Genomic DNA, 21,666 nt, shown 5'->3' on the forward strand with positions numbered 1-21,666 from the left:
GTGCTGAAGAGATGGGATTTAATGGCAGAGAGATTTCTTTTACCATTTTGATAGAGCCCAATGGTCAGTGGAGAGAAGTGGAGCTGAGTCTTTCCTTCTCTGAGTTCTTTGCATCATGATAGAAAGTTCTGACAATCGAATCTGTATTTCTCATAGAGGTTTTATTTCTTTATAAAGATATCTGAGCAGCACAGGTAGAAAGATCAATGCTTAAGTGTGAGTATTCATTTGAATCATTTTCCCTTGAAACTATTGTGCTAACCAAGCCTGTACCCCCCTTTTCTTTTATTCATGTTGTGTAATTGAAACTGAAGTTTCCAGGTGACTTAATCTTTCTAGAAATATCTATCTTGATTACCCTTGCAAAAGTAATTTATTGCTGCTTTCTGACATGTTACCAGTTTGCCAACAGGATTCCTGTAAAGATGAATTCTAGGCTACATCCTTCTTTGACATATCACTTTTCAGGTACACCTTTCCAGAGGGAGGTGTCCTTCAGTTATTCCTGAAGTCACCTCATGGCCCACCTTTCCCCAGACACTTAGCTTTAACTCTTTGCAAAGCTTTGACTGTGTCTCAACTCTTCCTATCTCCATTCCTGTGCATGTCTGCCTGCACCATATCCTATCGATTTGTCTATTACTATTTCCTGATTTATCACATTGCACTCTGGCAAAATTTGAGAAACAGGTTTTCATCCATCTCTCTAGCAATATCCCACAACTGCATCTCACTGATGTCAAGCAAAGTTATTTTGGATGTACCTCATTGTAATTTGGCACTCCTTCCTTTTGTTCAGTTTTAAAAGTGCTCTGTTAATGGCTTCTTTCTCCAAGTTTCTGGTGTGTTTGTATTACAGACACTTGTCTGGAAAAACCCAAACTGTCACTGATGCATAGTACCTTAATTATGTGCCTCGCAGTTAAATGTTTGACTAAGCCCAAGGAAAGTTCCAAAAAAAAGAAAGAAAAGAAAAAGCCTAAAAAGAATGCAAAATTAATTTGCCTATAGAAATATTATTCTTATAAATAGGACAGATAATTTAATAGGGAACCAGATAAAGATAGCATTTATAATTCCTGAAAGCTGTATAGTCTTAGATGATCTTTACAGATCATCTCTTTGGCTGATGCTTGGCTCTACCATATTGTAGAAAAGGCCCAATTTTCATCTAGTTTAGACATGATTTAATTCTTCTTACCCAGCATTAGATGACTGTAATAAAGATGTCTACAACGCACCTGATCACCACAGGCATCTTTTACAATTGCTGACAAAAAAATGTAGGCATTTCTACATATTTTGAGACACTGTTATTCTAGAATAGATGCCTAAAATAATAGAGGCCTTAAAAGATGCCTCTTTCCTGGTTTTGAAAGTTTAAAATTACTAGCCAAAAAGTAGGTGCCTGAAGTTAGGTAATATGAATCCTTTGCTTCCTACTCCATTGTAACACGAGTCTGAGATAGTAATAATACATTAAAAAAAAAAAAAAAAAGTTCTTATTCTTTGAATAACATTGGACCTTGGGATGTGTTGCACAATTTAGAAAATATTTCTTTTAAGCACAAAAGTACAAAGAGGAGAAGGCAAGATGTAAAATACCTACATATAAATAGATTTAGAAGTAAATATCTAAACCTGAAACTCAGTACTGTACATTCTAAACTATGAAAAATAGATATTTCTGGGGCAGAAGTGGAAGCCCTAGAGATAATGTGGATTTGCTTTTTTGTTTCTTTGTTTTTGTTTTTTACTTGAAGGAAAAGTTAAAAAAAAAATGCTGAAAGCAAGACAGATGAAATTAATACAACAGTAAGTCTTTCTTGTTGCCTTTCTTGTTTTCTGATTCCTAAGTTTAATACTCTCATTAGGTTTTTAAATCAGCATATTTCTTCATTTTCCATAGCATCACTGACAGCAAACTGGTTTTGTAGTTGCCTACTGGAACTTCTCCACATGGCTGTTCCTTCTTAACCGAGGGACTTTGCCTCTTCTATGGCATTTTTTATTTGTTCAGTAATTATGTGCAAATATAGATTAGATTTGTTTGACCTATTTAACACATTAAGAATGAAGCAAAGAGACCTATCCATAAGTACAGTGTTGTTTGTATGCCTGTGCCCACAAACTTCTGAAATATTCATTCTCTGGGCAGCAGAACAGTGATGCCAGGTTTTACGTTGCGATGCTGCAAACCCTAGAAGAAGTTTTTCCTTCAGCTGGGAGTTTCTGATGACTAATGCACATTGCTAGAAAGCAATGAACTTATATAGCAGCATTTTTTTTCTTCATAGTGATACCTACATGTACTGTTTCATTTATTTTATGGTAGACATTTTATTCCTCTGTCAAGTCATGTTTAGACTGGCCAGTGTTCAGAGGTGTCACACACAGCTTTTCTTACAAATTATTTTGCATTTATCCCAAGAAACTGATGGGAACATGCTTTCTGGCACTACAGTTACTGGATTTATAGTGGTGCTCATTACAGTTTTTGTTATGCATTTTTGGCCTTCCCATTGGAGCAGTTGAGATGAAAGGAACAGAAAGAAGCAGGGCCAGGAAGCATGATACTTTGGTGACCATCTGCCTACTTTCATTTACACAGTACTGTTGCCTTTATGTTAGAGAGATTTCACAAGTTTGGTAGTGGGTTTTTTGTGGGTTTTGTGTTTGTTATTTTCCTAGTAGACAGGTCAATAGCAAAACACAGAGGCTTATCTGAAGTAGAGTGCAAGAAAATGTAAGGTTTCTTGTTCAAGGGAACAGATTGGAAGAAACTAGAAGGGGAAAATCAGTCTCTGGCACTTCTTCCAGTAGTTAAACCATGAGTGAACTGAAATACTTAGATATATTTCTCTGCTATCCAGAGTAAGTTATTTTATTCCCTAGCTTTTGCACAGAAGTGTTTAAAGGGATTTCTTGGCGTGTTTCTAATTGTCATTACCTGAGCTAATCTTGTTCTGTAGCAGCACCTTGTGGGAAGGTGATCAGACTACAGCCTCACACCAGCCTGCATTCCCAGAAGACAGTTGCTGAATGAGCATTTATCTTCAGTGAGCAAACCAGGATGTTTTATTCCTGCAAAGGAAATTACAGGATTCCCCTGAGTAGTAACAAACACTTCCAATAGAATGACATATGGAACTTCATTTGTTCTGCTTCTTATCTGTGACACCCAGAATCCCTATGCTGACAAGGAATGCCTTTTTACTGTGGGAAATCAGTGAACAGGTGGAGATAAACCATACATGACCAAGTAAAGCTATGTTATATTTTATCAGAAATGTGTAATTTGCTATATTCCATCTGTTGTACAAATACTTGGTTTATAGACAGTGAAACGATCCCTGGTTCTTTGTAGCTCTTATATTTCCAACTGAAAATAAGTGTTGCACTTTTAGCTGGACCCTAAAGTACCATCTGTTTACATTTGCTTCTGGATTGCTTCTTTACACTACAATAAACTTCTTATAGTTTGCCATTTCAATGACCACTCCTACTGTGTCACAGTTATACAAATCCTATTAACTGTAGGCACATCAGCTCAATTTCTGCTGGAAACAAGAAATTAGGCTGAGACATGCTCATGTTGCATGCTGGTGTTCAGTGTTTTGCATCTTGCGTTAAATGGCTTCCATATCATCCCCTGCAAAACTATGAGTGATGTTTCTTGTATTATTGCATTGATTTGGCTTCAAAAAATGAGCCTGTTTTTGCTGATAAATATATGAGCAATTTATTTCTTTTAGAGCTATGAATATTCTTTATGATACTGTGAGAAGAAATATTGTCTTCACCTTAAGGACAATGCCATCTGCATTAACAGTGTCACCTGGAGATACTGGCTTGGTCCATATTAGAGATTCAGATCCCCCTGCACTGCTTTGCTGCACTCAGCTTTCATTTCACGAGTGCACAGAAACCATCCATGTGTATTGAGACCTCAGGGAAGCTGCTGTACAGCTACAACAGTACAGACCTTGGAAGAGCTCTTCAGGATCAATTTTCTTTGCTAGTGTGTGGTGCTACAGCAGTACTAGTGTAACTGTAACTGAAACAAATTGCGACAATGTCTTTTGGTCTGTTGAAAGCTTAATTCTCAAAACACATTTCAGCAGCTTAATGAGTTTGGGGAGATACCATGAAATAGGTCATTACAAAAGAGTTAAAAAGGATGCCAGTAAGCATTTGGGTCTCTTTAAATTTCCTTAGGTGACACAGGCAACTGTGCTTGTGTGGTTGACCCAATAATTAGAAGCTTGTAAGCTTAGGAGGGCATTAGCACAGCTATAAATTGTGGCATTTATCAGGGATACTCAATATTATTGAAACCATTTCCTAGCAAGATGTGAAAGCTCTTCCTAAAATCCTACAGGAAAGCCCCAAATTGATAATTTTATTGAACTAAGTATTACATTTTGGAACAGGCTGCATGAGTAAAGGCAATCAGACAGTAGCTATCATCTCCAGTCTTTAAAGATTGTAAGGACCTCCCAGCACTTCTGGTACTCTTATCAAGGAAGCTCCACATGACATCTTTTGTAGTGAGTCATTTAGAAGTGCTTGTATCATCCTCCATTTTGTAATTTCTGAAAAAGGGATCCCAAATATAATTTGATGAATTCTTGTTCTTTTTCCTTCAAAAAGAAGAAAATCGGCATAACTCGGAATGAATGGGACTTGTTTGTATGCATCTAAAATCAACTGTAGTGTACATGCATCAAATCTATCATGATTATTTACCTGTTATTTTTTAGTGTTAAGCTTTTGCTATGCTGGAATTTTAATATACAGCTAAGATGGTTTCTTACTCAGGATACAAGTTTCATTAACCTAAGAAGTATTATTTAATAAGAAAATGAGTATATATATATATATATGTATTTTATTTTGCAGGAGGCAATAAGCTGAAGAATCAACATTTTCGTCTAAACTGGGCATGGATTTCCTTAGAACAGGAATATTATTTAGTAAATGAAGATTCCAAATATCTTGATGTCATCCTTAAACGGAGAGGTTACCTTGGAGAAACTTCTTTTATAAGTAAGATCAATTTTAGTCTGAATAGTTGCTTCTATAAACCACTGGCCAATACATTTATGTCCTTATAGAATTGTTTGATATAGAATATAATAGAAGAATACAATAGAATATAAGAATATAATAGAAGTAATATATTGATTTATCAAAACAACTGTCTTTTGTTGAGCTAGTTGTATGATTTCTTTAGCTGTATGATGACATTTTCACATGGTTGTTTTGGCTAGGTTTCATGACAGGGGTTGTTTTTGCAGCCTTTTGCAATTCATTTTCAATTGAACATCTCAATCCTTCTTTTGATTTGAAACATTGAAACTTCTGTTGGCTTCAATATCAGAAGAGGACCATACAAGCAGAACTGGTTAATCAACATGAAACTGAAATTTATCGCAGCATGTCATTCTGAGTAGTTCTCTGGAATATTTCTTCTCCAGAAATAACTTTGCAGTTTGGGTTGCATTTTTGAGAATATTTTAATAGTTTAGATTATAAGTATTTCATTGAATATAAATATAAAAATTTAAAATTAAAATCATAAAGTGTATAATGTTAGAATAGTACAAGTTATTCTTTTATTAATATGAGCATTTGTATTTGTTTAGATATGTAAATGCTTTTTATGATGCAGTCATAGGAAATACTTCAGTTTGTGTTTGTGACAGACTGTTTAATCACTAGCAGAACAGGTTTTTGCCTTCAGGAAACAGAATATTTGTTTCTGAATCCAATTTGGAGGTTACAAGGAGTTCTATTACTTGGGAAGACATTGAAACAGAAAAGAGTGAAGTGCGGTCTTGCTATAATTCTGCAGTATTTTTAAATTCTGTTGTGTTGTATATCACAGAATTGCAAAATTATCAAGGTTGGAAAAGACCTCTGAACATCATTCTGTCCAACCTCCCTGCTCAAGCAGTTTCCCCTCGAGCACATTACCCACGGCAGTGTCCAGGTGGCTTTTGAATGTCTCCACGGAGGGCAACTCCACAACCTCTTTGGGCAGCCTGCACCACTGCACAGAACACAGAAGTGATTGCCCAATACGGAAGTCTAAGGGAGAGTTTTTCCTGACTTACCTCCAGCTGGTGGAAAACAGCAGGGACTGATGGCAGCCACTTCCTTTTGGGGTTGAAATTGCTGATACAGACTAGGTTTTTTTGAGAGTCAGTCTCATCTGCTCTTAGCTCATGAGATTTCAGAAAAATTGAGGAAATAAGGGTATTTACCTCTTCTGTTACCAGACATTTTTACTGGGAGAACAGATGGCATATGTCCAATCTAAATAAAAAGGTATCTTGAATACATTACATTAAAGCACCTGGGCAGACTCCAGAACAGGCAAATATGTAGAGGGTGAGAATTTTAATTTAAATATATTTGTATATATACTTACTATTAAAAATAGTTTGTAAAAGAAAGACATAAGAAATATCTCAAAACTTGAACAGATTTTTCAGTGAATAATCTTTTTGTGTGTGCGTGTGTCAGAAAAATTCAGAAATCGTTAATGAAAGGATTTCCTTTTAAAGAAGTATATTAGACTCTACAGAATATTGCCATTTTTACTGTCCAAGCAAAATACTAAAAATACTGTAACAATAAAAGACAACATTTAGAAGTCTATTTCTAAAGGTGCAAATACATGTATAATCCTAACTTTCAAAGTACTTCTGTTTCCTCAGAAATCTCAGTAGTTTCATGGCCTGAAGAGTCTCCCACAAATAGGTAACAAGGCCAGTATTTTCCCACAGACTTGCAAAAAAGTTGAGATGTTGAGGTCTGCTGCTTGTCAAGAAGTATACTAAAAGTACTGAATGTCCTTTTGTGCCACCTTTCATGCACCAATGTATGTATTAATATATATAGCAATAAGTATGCCATATGTAAATGGGGAGGTTGGTGGCCCTGCATGTGGCAGGGGGGTTGGAGATTCATGATCCTTGAAGTCCCTTCCAACCCTGGCCATTCTATCATTCTGTGATTCTGTGATATATAAACAGCAATTTTAGCTGTAGCACACAGGTAAGACATGTACAGCTTTTAACAAGGCTATGAGTGAAATGATAAGTTGTAATGAATGATGATACTTATCACCTGTGCATGGAGGGATTATTTTATAGGCACCTAGGGTTGATACCACTGCTGTATTTGTTTCACAGAATACAGTTCTTGTCCAGATTTCATTTTCCCTGTAATGAGAGAATACGGTTGTATCAACAAGAAAGACAACAATAAACATGTATCATTTTCCAGGCCATTGTGTGATCCAAGCAGTACGCTCATTATCTTCAGCCCATGTTGGCAGTCAGCTGAGGCTGGTACAGGAGTTGTTAAAAGCTGTTTGCAGTGTCAGGGGAGTGAAAAGGTGGGGAAAAAAGAAATGCATTATCACATTTCCACATTTCTTTTAGAGAAAGTAAAAGAATAAGAGATGAGTGAAATGGGGATTTAAGTATATGTTGCTTAAATTAACTACTGTTACTGGCTAACAGTTTGACTTCTGGCCTTTTAAATAAAGAAGTTGTACGAAGTTTTTTACCTGTGGATTCAAGTTCAGTTTCTGAATTGAGATGACTCAAAATCAAGCAAAAGATCTGACAAGCACAAGAACAATAAGCCTCCAGTTGGCTCCCTTCATCCTGCAGAATGGAATTACAGAGCTTAAAGGATGTAAAAGATAATAGGGAAAATGCTTACTAGCCTTGCTGGCCTGTGGGCTGAAGGGTCTTAAGGGACTTAAAGGTTACATCAAATATTGGCACAAGTGGAGAAGTTTTGTAAGGAAAAGGGATATGCTTGAACACATAAAATAATATAGTTTGAAGAAATAGACAGAGAAGAGAGAAGTTTAAATGTGAGTAAAACCTTTAAGATTTGAATTGTACTGTAGAGTTGGAACAGTGGCTAAATGCATGAGTTGGAGATAGTTATAAAGGCTTCTCTAAAGTGAGGGCCTGCAGACAGCCTTAAACTGGGAGGGAAGTAAAAAAAAAGCCATTTTTAAGTGGCTGCTTTGGTGGGGATAGCTGCCCTGATATTTATCCTGTGACTTTACTATTTCAACTTGACCTGAATTGAAAAGTTTGAGTTTAATGACTGTTGTAACATAAACACTGAAACAAGTGGATAATTATTTTTAAAAAGCTTACTGTAGTGAAAATGACCACAGTGGCTCATGTTTTACATCTTCTGTCAACGTTGTCTCGCTGTTTTACCTCTTTTGTCTGTTTTCTTTAGCATTCCACATGAAGGTTGGACTTTCCAGGTGTGTTTTTATTTTTTCCTTAGAGAAATAATTATCAAGGGGGGGGAGGGTGTTAGGCAATATGTTATTTAGATATTCTGTAATAGAAGAGAGCCCAGAAGTTTAAAATCTGAAAGGAAAATGTATTGGTCTTTTTGGACATCCATAGGTGAGTTACTGAGAAATGGTGACTTGATATTGTGCTCAGAGAATTTAGGTTTTCTAGTAGTTAGTGTGGGCTTGGCTAATTCTATACAGATTTCCCTTCACAATATTAACTGATGTGCTTCCACTTCTGTGTGTGACATAAGTGTAAGATTTACTGAGCAACAACATGAGCAGCTCTGCTACTCTAGTTGTGAAAACAAGTCCATTTTTCTGATTTTTAAAGATGATGTAATGAAAGAAAAATACAAGGGATGTTTTTAATGAGTTGAATTTTTGTTTTTGGCAGGTATTAGCACCAGAGATGGTACTGCCAAGAAAGATAAAGACTTCAGAGGGAAAGCCCAGAAGCAGGTGCAGTTTAATCCTGGCCAAACCTTAGCTACATGGAGAGTACGGATTTTGAATGATGGGGAACATGAGCGATCTGAGTCCTTTCAAATTGTTCTTTCTGAGCCTGTCATGGCAGTTCTGGAATTTCCTTCTGTATCCACAGTGGAAATTATTGATCCAGGAGATGGTAAGAACTTGTTCAGAACAGTATTGGCAGTATGTTCATTTTGCAGTTTGAAAAATGGATGGCAAATCCAGCAGTGGATTGCAAAGTTTACCTTCCCTCATAATATTTCTCGAGACAAATTTGGATATCCAGCAGGGATTTGTCCTGTATCATTTTAAGTGTATGATAAAGATGTAACCAAAGGAGTGTCATCAGCAGCTTCAGTTATTCCTGAAGTCCCCTTGTGACCACCTTTCCCCAAACCCTTATCTTTAGCTCTTTACAAAGATTTGACTGTCTCTTAACCCCTGCTGTCTCCGTTCCTGTGCATATATTATATGCTATCTCTGTTCCTGTAATATATTATACTGAGCTTTCTGTTTACTTCTTAGATATAATAGATTTTCTACCCCATTTTCAAGATTTTTTTAAATCTTTAGCTGCTTCTCTTTTTATTAAAATAAAATATCTTACCATTAATATTGTTAATTTAGTGATAAATAATCATTTGTTTTGGAAATTATCCTTCTAAAGGAGATTCATTAAGCAACTTGCTCAGACATTTGGCCAGGTCGTATCTGATGTACAAGTCAGAGTAAAAGAGCAACATCTTGACTTGACTTTATAAGCATCCTCAGTGCCAAATAATTTTCATAGTTCTCTTGATGATGCACTAAGTTAACGAATAGCCTTACAGAATCACTGCCAGTGTGTGAGCTCCAAGAATTGCTACTACTGTGATTAATGATTAATAATGAAATATCATGGAAATGATAAAAAGATAGACCTTGTGGACAAAATTCTCCGAACTCAGTTTTGTACTTTTAAACCCAATTAAGTAAATTAATCCCATTAGAGACTACTTGGTAAAAACTTGTGATTTTAGATGTGATTTAGTTTTCCATTTCTGATATTTAAAAAGGCTAACTAATTCTTTTACCCGCTATGGTTTTGAGGTTTTGTAGGGATTTTTTTTCAGATCTAGGTCCATCACTAATAAATTCAAGATGTTTTTTGGATTTTTGAATATGCCAAAATGCTTCTAGCTGTTTCATAGATTACTTTCTGAGGCCATAAATCTACATAAATAAATATTTCTATCATTTGCAGAATCAACTGTCTTTATTCCTCAGTCTACCTATACTATTGAAGAAGATGTTGGTGAGTTGTTTATTCCAGTCAGAAGAAGTGGAGATGTGAGCCAGGAACTGATGGTTATCTGTTACACACAACAAGGTAACAGGATCTGCAATATAAAACAATCACACTATTACACAGTAGCCCGGGTTGGAAGGGACCTGAAGGATCATCAAGCTCCAACCCCCCTGCCACAGACAGGGCCACCAACTTCCACATGTAATACTAGACCAAAAATAAACAAACAAACAGACAAAAAATCTGAAAATGGAAAAGAGGCAGAAATTGAAAAAAATTGGTCCATCTATTGAATAGTGAGTTAGTATCTTCAGATTCTATTGGAAATGTATTCTATTCATCTTGACAATTTGTCTTGGAGTCTTAATGAATTTAGCTGAAAAATAATTGTGTTCCAATCTTCTCCTTTTGTTAGGAGTGTGAGAGGTTCTATGTTTTTACCTTTTCACAAGATCTTTTAGTGACATCCCTAATATTTGAAAGTCGTGAGAACTGAAAGCATTGCAGTGGTCCATAATAGCCTTTACTTGCTTGTGTCCTGAAAAAAAGAGTATAAAATAATATTGTTTGGCTGATGACCTTCTCTTTCCCCTGCCTACCAATCTCTTATTAATTAAACCAACACAGAGTATAGGACTTCATTTGTTTACATCAAATTAGGAACTGGTTATAATTAATTTCTGTTACACTGACGTCATCTTTATAACATACTTAGTACACTGAATATATTAAAAGAGTAAAGGAGTTAATTTCTAGCTCTTACACATTCTCCTTTTCAAATCTTCATCTTATGATAGACCATAGTATTCCTTCTGCCTGAAAAGCTGAAAATGAATGTGAGGGTTCATATGCCTTCAGTGCATCACATGATAGAAGTAGTTTGTCCAGGGACCTCAAAAATACAGCCTGCTTAGAGATTTCTGCCTCTCTGATCATCTAACTTTAAACAGAAATTAAAATATAATGAAAATAAAGTTCAGCCATTGTCAGAGGATCATAATAGCCAGTGCATGTGTACTGACTCTTCCTTTTTTGTGCCACAGGAACAGCAACCGGCACTGCTCCAACCTCTGTGCTTTCTTACTCTGACTACATATCCAGGCCCGAGGATCACAACAGCGTTCTCCGTTTTGACAAAGATGAACGAGAAAAAACATGTCGGGTAGTGATCATAGATGATTCCCTGTATGAAGAGGCTGAGACCTTTGATGTTCTGCTGAGCATGCCAATGGGTGGAAGAATTGGTACAGAATTTGCAAGCACTCAAATTACCATTGTACCTGACAAGGATGATGGTAAGACATCATGTGATAAAGTCAAATTCCCAGTGCAGGACATAAACTACAACAAGTTTCCCAGTCAAATCAGCATGCAGAAGTTGGATTTTTGCACTTTTTCCATATTAAAAAATATGCTTCAGTCAAAAGATTTGAAAATAGTCTTAGAGACTGAGGGTGGCTTTTTTTTGAAGTATTTTGTGTTGGTATTTTATGGTTTGAGAAAATCACATGTGCAAACTGAGAACAAGATGTTTTTTTCTCTTTGTTGTAGTAATAGGTGTGACCCAACATATGACACTGCATGAGCACCTTTATATGTGTGACTCTGAGGCTGCATGCACAAACCCATCAGGCTCATCAATGATTATGCTCTAGAGCACCAGATTAGTAGTGATCTGGAAGCCACATACCAGTTGCAATATTCCTTCTCTTATGACCCTGAATTTATATTCTGCCTAGAAGTAGCCATGTGTGTTTTGTATGTCTTTCTAAAAAAGTAAATAATCAGAAGACAGTTGTGTTGCTTTTGAAATCCCCTCAGGAAGGATGTCCAAACAGAACAACGTCCTTTGTTGTTTGAGCGATCAATAGTCTTAATGTGTTTCTTTGAAAGAGACGTTTCTTGCGAATTAGAGGTCTGTGACTGAGGAAGAACAGAAACAGCACTCTACTGCACATCAACTGCTTTGGAAAGCCTGTGTAAATATTGTTACATGTTAAGTCTCTCCTTGTATGTCCCCGGCTTTGGTGTTGCAGCTCTCTATGAGTAGCAAAAAATCTCCCTGAAAAAATTATTTTTGCATTTATGCATTTTTGCATTTATGCATGCAGTTTGGACAGTGCAATCTCAACTGTAAATTCTGTGAAAGGAATACCAAGGAGCTGTTTTAGCCATGTATAATCGAATGTGAAGATGTCATATTTCCTGAAGTCTGATGTGAGGGATTACCAAGTATATATCGTACTCTCTGAAAGCATGATGCCAAATCATAGAATCATCATAGAATCATGGAATTGCTCAGGTTGGAAAAGACCTTAAAGGTCATCGAGTCCAACCATGACCTAATCATACTACCCAACTGCAACAACCCTCTGAGCACCACATCCAAACGGTTTTTAAACACATCCAGGGATGGTGACTCAATCGCTTCCCTGGGCAGCCTATTCCAGTGCTTAACAACCATTTCTGTAAAGAAGTGTTTCCTGATATCCAACCTAAACTTACCCTGGTGCAACTCGAGGCCATTTCCCCTTGTCCTGTCACCTGTCACCAGTGAGAAGAGACCAGCCCCGCTCTTGCTGTGAGCACCTTTCAGATATTGGAAGAGAGCAAGAAGGTCTCCCCTCAGCCTCCTTTTCCCCAGACTAAACAGCCCCATTTCCTTCAGTCTCTCCTCATAGGACATATTCTCCAAGCCCTTTACAAGCCTTGTTGTCCTTCTTTGGACCTTCTCTAGCACCTCAATGTCCTTTCTGTACTAAGTTGCCCAAAACTGAACGCAGTACTAGAGGTGAGGCCTCACCAGTGCAAAGGACATGGGCAGGAGGACTTCCCTAGTCCTGCTCAGTGCGCCATTCTTGATACAAGTCAGGATGCCATTGGCATTCTTGGCCACCTGGGCACGCTGCTGGCTGATATTCGGCTGACTGTCCATCAGTGCACCAAGGTCCCTTTCCATCAGGCAGCTTTACAGCCACTCCTCCCCAAACCCGTAGGGTTGTCTGGGGTTGTTGTGACTAAAATGCAGAACCTGACACTTGGCCCTGTTGAAACTCAGTTAACCTTGGCCCATTGATCCAGTCTGTCCAGGTCCTTCTGTAGTGCCTTTCTCCCCCTGGCAGATTGACACTCCCTCCGAAGTTGGTGTTGTCTGCAAACTTACTGAGGGTGCACTCAATCTCCTCATCAAGATCATTAATAAAGAAGTTAAATAGAAGCAGCCCCAGTACCAAGCCCTGGGGGACACCGCTCGTGACTGGTTGCCAACTGGATTTAACCCCATTGACCACAACTCTTTGGGCCCGGCCATCCAGCCAGTGTTTCACCCAGTGGAGCATACACTCATCTAAACCGTGACCAACCAGCTTCTCCATGAGAATGAGGCTGTTAATATCAGTGGTTTCTCCCCAGTTAAGGATATAAAGGGTAGCTCTTAAAGGCAGGAAGTTAATACCCTTCTAATTGCATCATAAATACTCAGCCTATCTAAGCCTTCTCATGTGTAATCCTGTAACAAAGACGACTTTGTTTTCTCTGTGATCCATGTAAGTAATTAAATAACATGAATGAACACAAGTTTGAATCAAGCTTGAATTAATACTTCATGTAAAGTAACAGATCACATATCAAATACAAGCTGAAATGGAAATTTCATGTTTGTCTTACTTTGTTGTTGTAACAAATAGTTTTCTTCTGTAGGTTTTTATATGGCAATTTGATTTTTTTGTTGTTAGTAATTTTAGTGATTTTATTAGGATCACAATTTGTAGATAGCACAGCCTAAAATAATGGAAGAATAACTAATATCTCTAATAGTCCGTTAATAAACTAATTATCCAGGCTTGAAGATGTTGTGACCACTAAAAATATATACAGACAATTTGAGGTGGGGAAGATGTTTCTACAAGAGACTAAGAAAAACAGAAATGAGTCGAAATGAGAGTAAGCCCATAGGATCTAACTAAAGTAGCTAACTTCTAATACCATCATGACAATAAGAGACAAAAGAGGTGTGTTCAACTTTGTACTGAACCAGAGTATATTGGAGAAATTCCTGGCAACGGTGTACCTGAATTAGTGATTACCCAATTGTGCTGTTCTGCCAAAGCAAAATCTGGAAAAAAAAAATCATAGTATATAGAACATGTGCAAGTATAATTATATATTAAGAAAGTGGCATTGCTGCTGTTGAGACATTTTTTTCTTGGAGCAGGCTTTTCCTCATAGGCTTTTAGGCTGGAGACAAAGAAAAATTATGTTAAAAGATTAAGTTAATGGAATATATTAAAGAACTAAAAAATAAAATGCAGATCTGTTGGAGTCAGAGATATAGTAACCATGAAACACTAAGAAAAAAAAAAAAAACATTGAGGGGAAAGACCTGTGTAAAATCATCCACTTCTGGGTGGACAAAAACATTTGATGTTAGCCATCTATACAGTTAGTTAGACATCTCCTTCAAGCAAGCTATGACAGGGTTCTTCTGTTAGTGAAAAGAGAGCAATGCTCCCCAGAACCATCCTGTCCTAGGAGAAGTATATCAGCTTTTAAGATCAATCACCTTGGGTACCTGATACACCTGAATACCTGGATTTCTGACAGTAGATGTGTACCCTACCCTTTGAAATTTAATTTCCTATTCATCCCAATGTCGTAAAGTCTGTTGGGCATTCTGACTTTGTCTTAAAACATCCCCTACTGTGAAATGCCATGAATAACATATTTAGCTATTCCTGATTTGTAAGATAATTAGGATTTTTTTAAAATATTGAATTACTAAAATTAAATCTCTTAAACACAGACGTAGAAATCAAGCAATGTCACAGAAAATGTAGTGTCATTTACTTTCCAGTAAAATACTCATCATTAAGCTAAATCAGTTAGAAGAAAAAAAACAAACATTTCCAGGTTGTTTTTTTTTTTTAAATCTGAGTGGCAAAAAAGTGTCAGTAAGACAGCTTTTCTGTGTATGATATACAATAATACATTCAGTTTGTTTAGTGGATTCCATAGGGAATTCTTGAAGAATTCCCAAGGGGTTCCATTCCAGAATCACAGAATTGTAGAGCTCTCCTGAACAGAGTAAAGCATAGGGTCACAAATATTCCTTGATCCCTGCAGAAAGACTTGTAGCCAAAAACTCTTTCCTATTCAAATGTTTTGATTGCTGACTCACTGATTTGGACTTTCTCTTACTTTTTTTTTCTGTATTGTATGAAAATTTTAAGCTTTCAGTTTGTAATCAAATTTTGAGACCAGAAGGGAAGAGATGTGATAAATGCACAGCTCAAAATTTGCAGCTATCAGTAGAATAGTTACAGTTATCTTGTTTGCTTTAGGTTTTGGTCAGTGGCTGTCTTCCCAAGCAATTCTAATTCTATGCTACTGTACTTAGAGAGCACACAGACTTACTACCTCAGTGGAATTGTTGAAGCCTCATGCTGTTCACAGCAGGAAGTACATTAAATACATTTTTTCCACTTCATTCACGTTAGATGGGCAAGCAGCCCTTCATATGTCCTCTTCTTGACATTTCTACATCAAGGCTAGGTAGGAAAAGGACTCAGTTTTATGCCAGAGACTTGCCTACTATTTTGTTTATACCTACTCAGCAGAATTATCATTGTATCAGCAATTTGATAGAAGATGGCACTATGTGGAAGCATTTTCTTGCTGAGTAAAATGGCTTATGGTATGACCTGGTCAGAAGCCAAAGGCCAGTGTAAGAGGTCAGACAGGACACATGAATAATATGGTCTTCTGGACAATTCTTTCTTGCTATTTCTCCCCCTACAGGTAAATGAACTTTGGAAGTTGATATCCACTAGCACTTGTCCAACTTCCCAAACAGTCCACATTTGTATTTGCTATCAGTAGTGTGAAAAAAGACAGAAACTCAGCACTGCAGTCCTACATTATAAATCTCTGCTTTGCATTGTCTCCAGTAGGCAAGCAGAATAAGCTAATTTTCAATGTTAGCACATAGCTGAATTTCAAGCTGATGACAATTAAATATTCTATTACTGACATAGTTTGCTAGAGGGACATCCATATCTAACTAGGCTATCTGCTATCTCCTTACTTCCACCGACCTCAGAGGCAGCCATTCAATCCTAAATTTTTTTGGAGTGCCATAACCTTAACAAGTGCCGGGTCTTGTGCTTTGGCCACAGTAACCCCATGCAGTGCTACAGGCTTGGAGCTGAGTGGCTGGATAGCTGTGAAGAGGAAAGGGACCTGGGGGTGTTGGTTGATGCTTGACTGAACATGAGCTGTGCCCAGGTGGCCAAGAAGGCCAACGGCATCCAGGTCTGCATTAGAAATGGTGTGGCCAGCAGGAGCAGGGAGGTAAAAGCTCTGTAGTCAGCACTGGTGAGGCCGCACCTCAAGTATTGTGTTCAGTTTTGGGCCCCTCACTACAAGAAAGACATTGAGGCCCTGGAGCGTGTCCAGAGAAGGGCAACGAAACTGGTGAGGGGTCTGGAGCACAAGTCTTATGAGGAGCGGCTGAGGGAGCTGGGATTGTTCAGTCTGGAGAAGAGGAGGCTCAGGGGAGACCTCATTGCACTCTACAACTTCCTGAAGGGAGGCTGTGATGAGGAGGGGTTTGGCCTCTTCTCCCAGGCAGCAAACAGGACCCGAGGAAATGGCCGCAAGTTGTACCAGAGGAGGCTTAGATTAGACATAAGGAAGAACTTTTTCTCTCAGAGAGTGGTCAGGCACTGGAATGGCTGCCCAGGGAGGAGGTGGTGGAGTCGCCGTCCCTGGCAGTGTTCAAGAGGCGTCTGGATGAGGAGCTACGAGATATGGTTTAGTGCTTGTGGTGGCAATGGTGATGGTAGGGTGGTTGGGCTACTTAATCTTGCAGGTGCTTTCCAATCAGATTTTATGGTTCTAATCTTAAATTGCAGGAGTTCTTGGTAGAACATGATAGTTAATATCTGCCTATCAATTTGTCCAATTTTAATTGCAATCTAAAAACAACTGGAAGACCATGCTTAATGTTGTTTTATGGACTAGAGTCATGGTTTGAGCAAGTATCCTTTACCTTCCTATGCAGATGGCTTGAATTATGAATGAGTTATTCTTTTGTTCTGTACAGCTATTTTTTATACTTTCTCTCTTTTCTATTTTTACAGCATCCATGGTTTTGATGCTTCTGGCACTTATATGCAGCTTTTAATTTATTTTGTCCTCTCATTAAGTAAAATCTGTGTGAAGCCTCCTCCTTCCTTAGTCTGTGGCAAATGGCCAAATTGGCAGCTAACCAGGAGGAATAGTGGAAGTCAGCCAATTTATGACACATTATACTCCTGTTTTCTTTGCATATTGTTTCTTATTATAAATTCAACAGACTAAAAAATTTTGAATTTATAATGACAGCCTTAAAAAATTTTGGAAGTCTTTGTTTGTTTTCTATCACAGAAATAAATAAATATCATATCTTGCAGCAGGACATCTTAATGAGGGAACTAGCCACATTTATGATACTTTGCAAACATCATCTGTCGCTGGCAGATTATTGCACGTGTGTGCATACATTTATTATACATATACAAACTACAGATACTAAATTACTTTAATCTTCACTTAGCTCCTTAAAAAGTTAGTATATTGTTTAACTTCAGGATCTAGGCTCCTTTGATAGGTAGGGATAATACCATAGGATCTCCAGGCAGTACCTCGTCGCATATATTTCACGTGGCTCCTTTAGGACAGAGGACTCAGCTGCTGGAGCAGCGTATCTTCAAGCCTTTGCCACTGCAGGTTCTTTAACAATCAGCTTAAATATGTATTATTACCATTTATGTGAATAATGGTATTTCTTTCCAAGATAAATCATAACATTATTTAGGTGGATTATATTAGAAGATATTATAAAGTATTCACAGAATAAGTTAATGCAATTTTGTGGTTTAGGTTTCTTGATCCAAGCGTAGGTGTGTGAACATGCTTTGAGAGAACAACATTCAAAATATTGTTATCATAAATCTTCTGTTTTTGCAAATATTCTTATTAAACTCAGACCCTTTCTACACATTATTTTTTCTACAAGATCCAAAAGAGAACTAAATAATTAAAATATGAAAAGCATATTTAAACATGGCCACATATTACAGCTCTATGTAACTTAAGTCCAAAGATGCTGCTCAGCTTCTCCTTCCATTCCCGATTGTAGAAATCCTCATTTGATATCTCTGATTGTAGGAATCCTCGTTTGATATCTCATGTACAAATCACAGACTGTGAGTTCATTCATGCTTGGCCAACTTGTGAGATACCTTGTGTGTGGTATGTTTAAATACTGTTGCCAAGCCTCCCCATTTATCTGCCTATCTCTTTTGCAAGATATTCTTCAGAATTTGTTAGTAATATCATTTCCTATGCCTCTTAAAAAAACAAAACAAAACAAAACAAAAAAACTGATTCATTTTAAAAATGGAACGTGTAGAAGAATCTGAATTGCTTTCATGCTCTATGAGAGGTCTAGACAGAAGAAAAACTCCTTGTAAAAGTCAGGTGGTTGCTGCAGTCAATACCATCACATTCCAGATATCAGTGTTTGTAGATGATATCCTGATAGTGCGGGCAGTGATGATAACAATACTGCTTCTCCTATTATAGATTTTTACATACAGGTGAATTTGATATTTTGGAGAGGTAACAATGTTTCTCAGCAAAGCAACAAAGGTAAATGAATTGCTTCCAAGAAAAGGTCACTTAAAATAGCCAATCTCAAACATATGTTTTTATCTTGAAATACCCGTTATGGCTGAGAGACTACTTAAGACTCTTGAAAAAGCTGAGCTGTGATATAGCCTACTGCTTTCAGATATCCTTACTGACCCTGATACAGACATACTTTGTAACCTAAATCAATTATTACCAAACAATTATGAATTGCACCTGACATTGAGGAAAATTCGAATCATCTCTGTTCTCCAGGCTACAAAGTATGCTGGATGTCCTTGCAGCAGACATGGGACTCCTAAGTAAAAACTGGGTAACCATAGATCAGGTATTTCTACAACCACTTTATTGCAGCCCTCAGTCTTGCAGCTAAAGCAGTGATCTGCTTCCTCTACTGTGTTTCTGTGTTCACGATTGATGTTAAATCATTCATGTGTCAGTGTGGTTAGATGTGGATTCCAAGCCCTCTAACACTGTAGGGCAGGCAGTCCTGTGATGGTACTGTGTATAGAGAAATTGAATGTAAAGGGCAAGTTAAAAGGTAAAGGTACAAAAGGAAGTACTATGCACCATAAGTTAATTAAAAGTGAACCATATGTAATGTTGTTCATAGCAGTTCTTGATCTTAATTCACTCTTTGCAGAAATTAAGTTGCATAAAACAAGAGTAATCTGGGAATGAAGTGTCAATGTATGACATTGCTTTTGTGGATTCAAAAATTCAGTGTGTTTTCTTGGGAAAAAAAAAGAATTGGATTTGGTAAAGGTACCCTTCATTAAAGTTTGTCCTTTTAGATATTATAATGTTTCCGTCTTACTTTAAAGAATCTTTATGAGGATTTTGGGCAGTAATTAGCTGTTGAGACAAATGGAAATCTGGACATTATTTGCTTGAGATAATGTTTGTGGCAATTTTGCTGCAACCAGTAATTTTTACTATGAGGTGAATTTACTTTTTGATTGCAAAAGTTATGACTACAGTGCTAAGAGGATGAAAGCTGTTAGGTTTGCAACATATGAATTTGAAAAATAACCTGTCCTGAGACATCAAATAAGAAGCTATTGGCATTTGCACAGTAGGTATCTGATCTAGAATTGAGCTTTGACTGTAATCTTTACCCTTGCTTCTACACCATTCAACCAAAATGAATGACTTGGCAAACCTTACTTGGATAGCTTCAAGTATGTGTGAATAGCTGTAGAGTGCTACCTATTTTCCAGTGTTAGAGTCCTCTGATAATACAATAATATACACTGTTTAAAAGAATAGTCCTTCTAAGCTTTTCTTTTACTCTCATTTAGGTAAGAGAGGCTACAAAGGCTGGTATTCACTTCTGTTAAATTTCTTCTATAATCTCATGGAACTCTTGTTCTTACCTAATCTATGTGCAGCTCAACTAATTCACCCTCTGAAGAGTAGAGACACCTGTGTTCAATATAGACTAGCCCCAACTCCACCGTTTAATGCTAACCATGAAAATGGATTGCGAGTAAGCATTGTGTCGCAGTATATGTGTAACCTGGGCTGAACCAGCTCAAGCCCAGAGCAAATGTAGCCATGCTTGTCTTTTGGTAGGTCTAAACTAATTATCTGTCAACAAACAGGGTTCATTCCTTTGAACTCAGCCTGCATGTCTAATGTAGCATGTCTGGACTGCATGAGTAGTGCTAACATCGTAGCGTTGTTTGTACAGTGCATGGAAACCAAGGTGAGAAAAGCTTTTAGAAAGAAAATTTTTAACACCACTAGAAAAGAGGAAGCATGTGTTCATCTGTAATGACTATTCCAACATCTAAGTACATCAGCCGACCAGTCCTGTTTTTTTTCCAATTATTTATCTCCTCCTGAGAATGTATACATATATATATATATATATATATGCATATCTTTCTCTCTATCCATATATATCTCTCACTGAAAATATTAATCACTGAAAATCACATTATTAAGGCCTATCCTGGCATAGAAGAGTCTCTTATGTGTTGGTCTAACTATCCTATCTTTCATAGTATTTTGTGCTGGCAACTCAAACTGACTGTAGCATTTTGCATATGCTTTTTTCTTCTACCATGATTCTACAAAGTAGTTTGTAAGGATATCATTTTAAGAACAAAAACTTCCTTAGAAACAAATATTTTCATTCCATTTCATTGATTTTCTGATATATATTCAATGATATACATTTCTGATATATTCATTATGTTCTGATATGTGTTTTGATATATGTTCTATACATGTTTCAGGTAAATGTTGAATTTCTAACATATGAGAAGCATGTTTGTTTTCCTGTTACTGCTTTCTGCTGTAGTTGATATACACACCTGACTGTATAAATACGAAGGCAAGACAAAGATTTCACTCCTTTGCCAAGAAAACAGGGAGTAAAGCACCTAGCCTTTCTTTCTGATTATTGTAACTTCATGCCACTGAAATCTGTGGGTCTGAACAAAAACCTCTTTTAAAAAGTCTTCTTATTTCTGAAAGAGAAACCATTAAATTTGCAGTAGTCTCTCCAGAGTGATTACTGGATTAAAGGTCTGCTGTAAGCGAGCCCACAGTCATTGAGCAGAGTGTTTTCCAGCCATGACCTGAGCAATACAATGCTTCCCCTGTTAGCAGCTTGGCTTTGCAATTCCCCTGGGAGCTACTAACACAGTTAACAGGAAATGAGCTTACAAAACACTTGTAAGGATCTGTTTCCTAGGATGAGTAACCATACAGAGCGTGTCATTCATTGAAGATACATGCCTCTAGAAGTGTGAAAAGCACGCTCAGGACTACAAGGCTAGCTAATTTTGCATTTAGGCATTTTTATTTTTGGCTGTGACTGCATGAACAAATAGTGCACGAGGGCTCTTTTTCAGCAAAA

General features: G+C 37.2%; 1 protein-coding gene across 1 annotated transcript in view; it reads left to right on the top strand.

Annotated features, from left to right (window-relative positions):
• The window catches only part of FREM2 (FRAS1 related extracellular matrix 2), a gene marked incomplete at both ends in the record, with an annotated part of 123,403 nt that overhangs the window by 65,900 nt on the left and 35,837 nt on the right, over positions 1-21,666 (top strand). Inside the window, 4 exons of the mRNA XM_079537983.1 lie at positions 4,903-5,049; positions 8,742-8,972; positions 10,062-10,187; positions 11,150-11,401. Of these exons, the coding sequence (XP_079394109.1) occupies positions 4,903-5,049; positions 8,742-8,972; positions 10,062-10,187; positions 11,150-11,401 (756 nt within the window). The remainder of the gene's footprint in view (positions 1-4,902; positions 5,050-8,741; positions 8,973-10,061; positions 10,188-11,149; positions 11,402-21,666) is intronic.

Source organism: Tetrao urogallus (genome assembly GCF_951394365.1).
Source record: "Tetrao urogallus genome assembly, chromosome: 1".
Taxonomy (NCBI): domain Eukaryota; kingdom Metazoa; phylum Chordata; class Aves; order Galliformes; family Phasianidae; genus Tetrao; species Tetrao urogallus.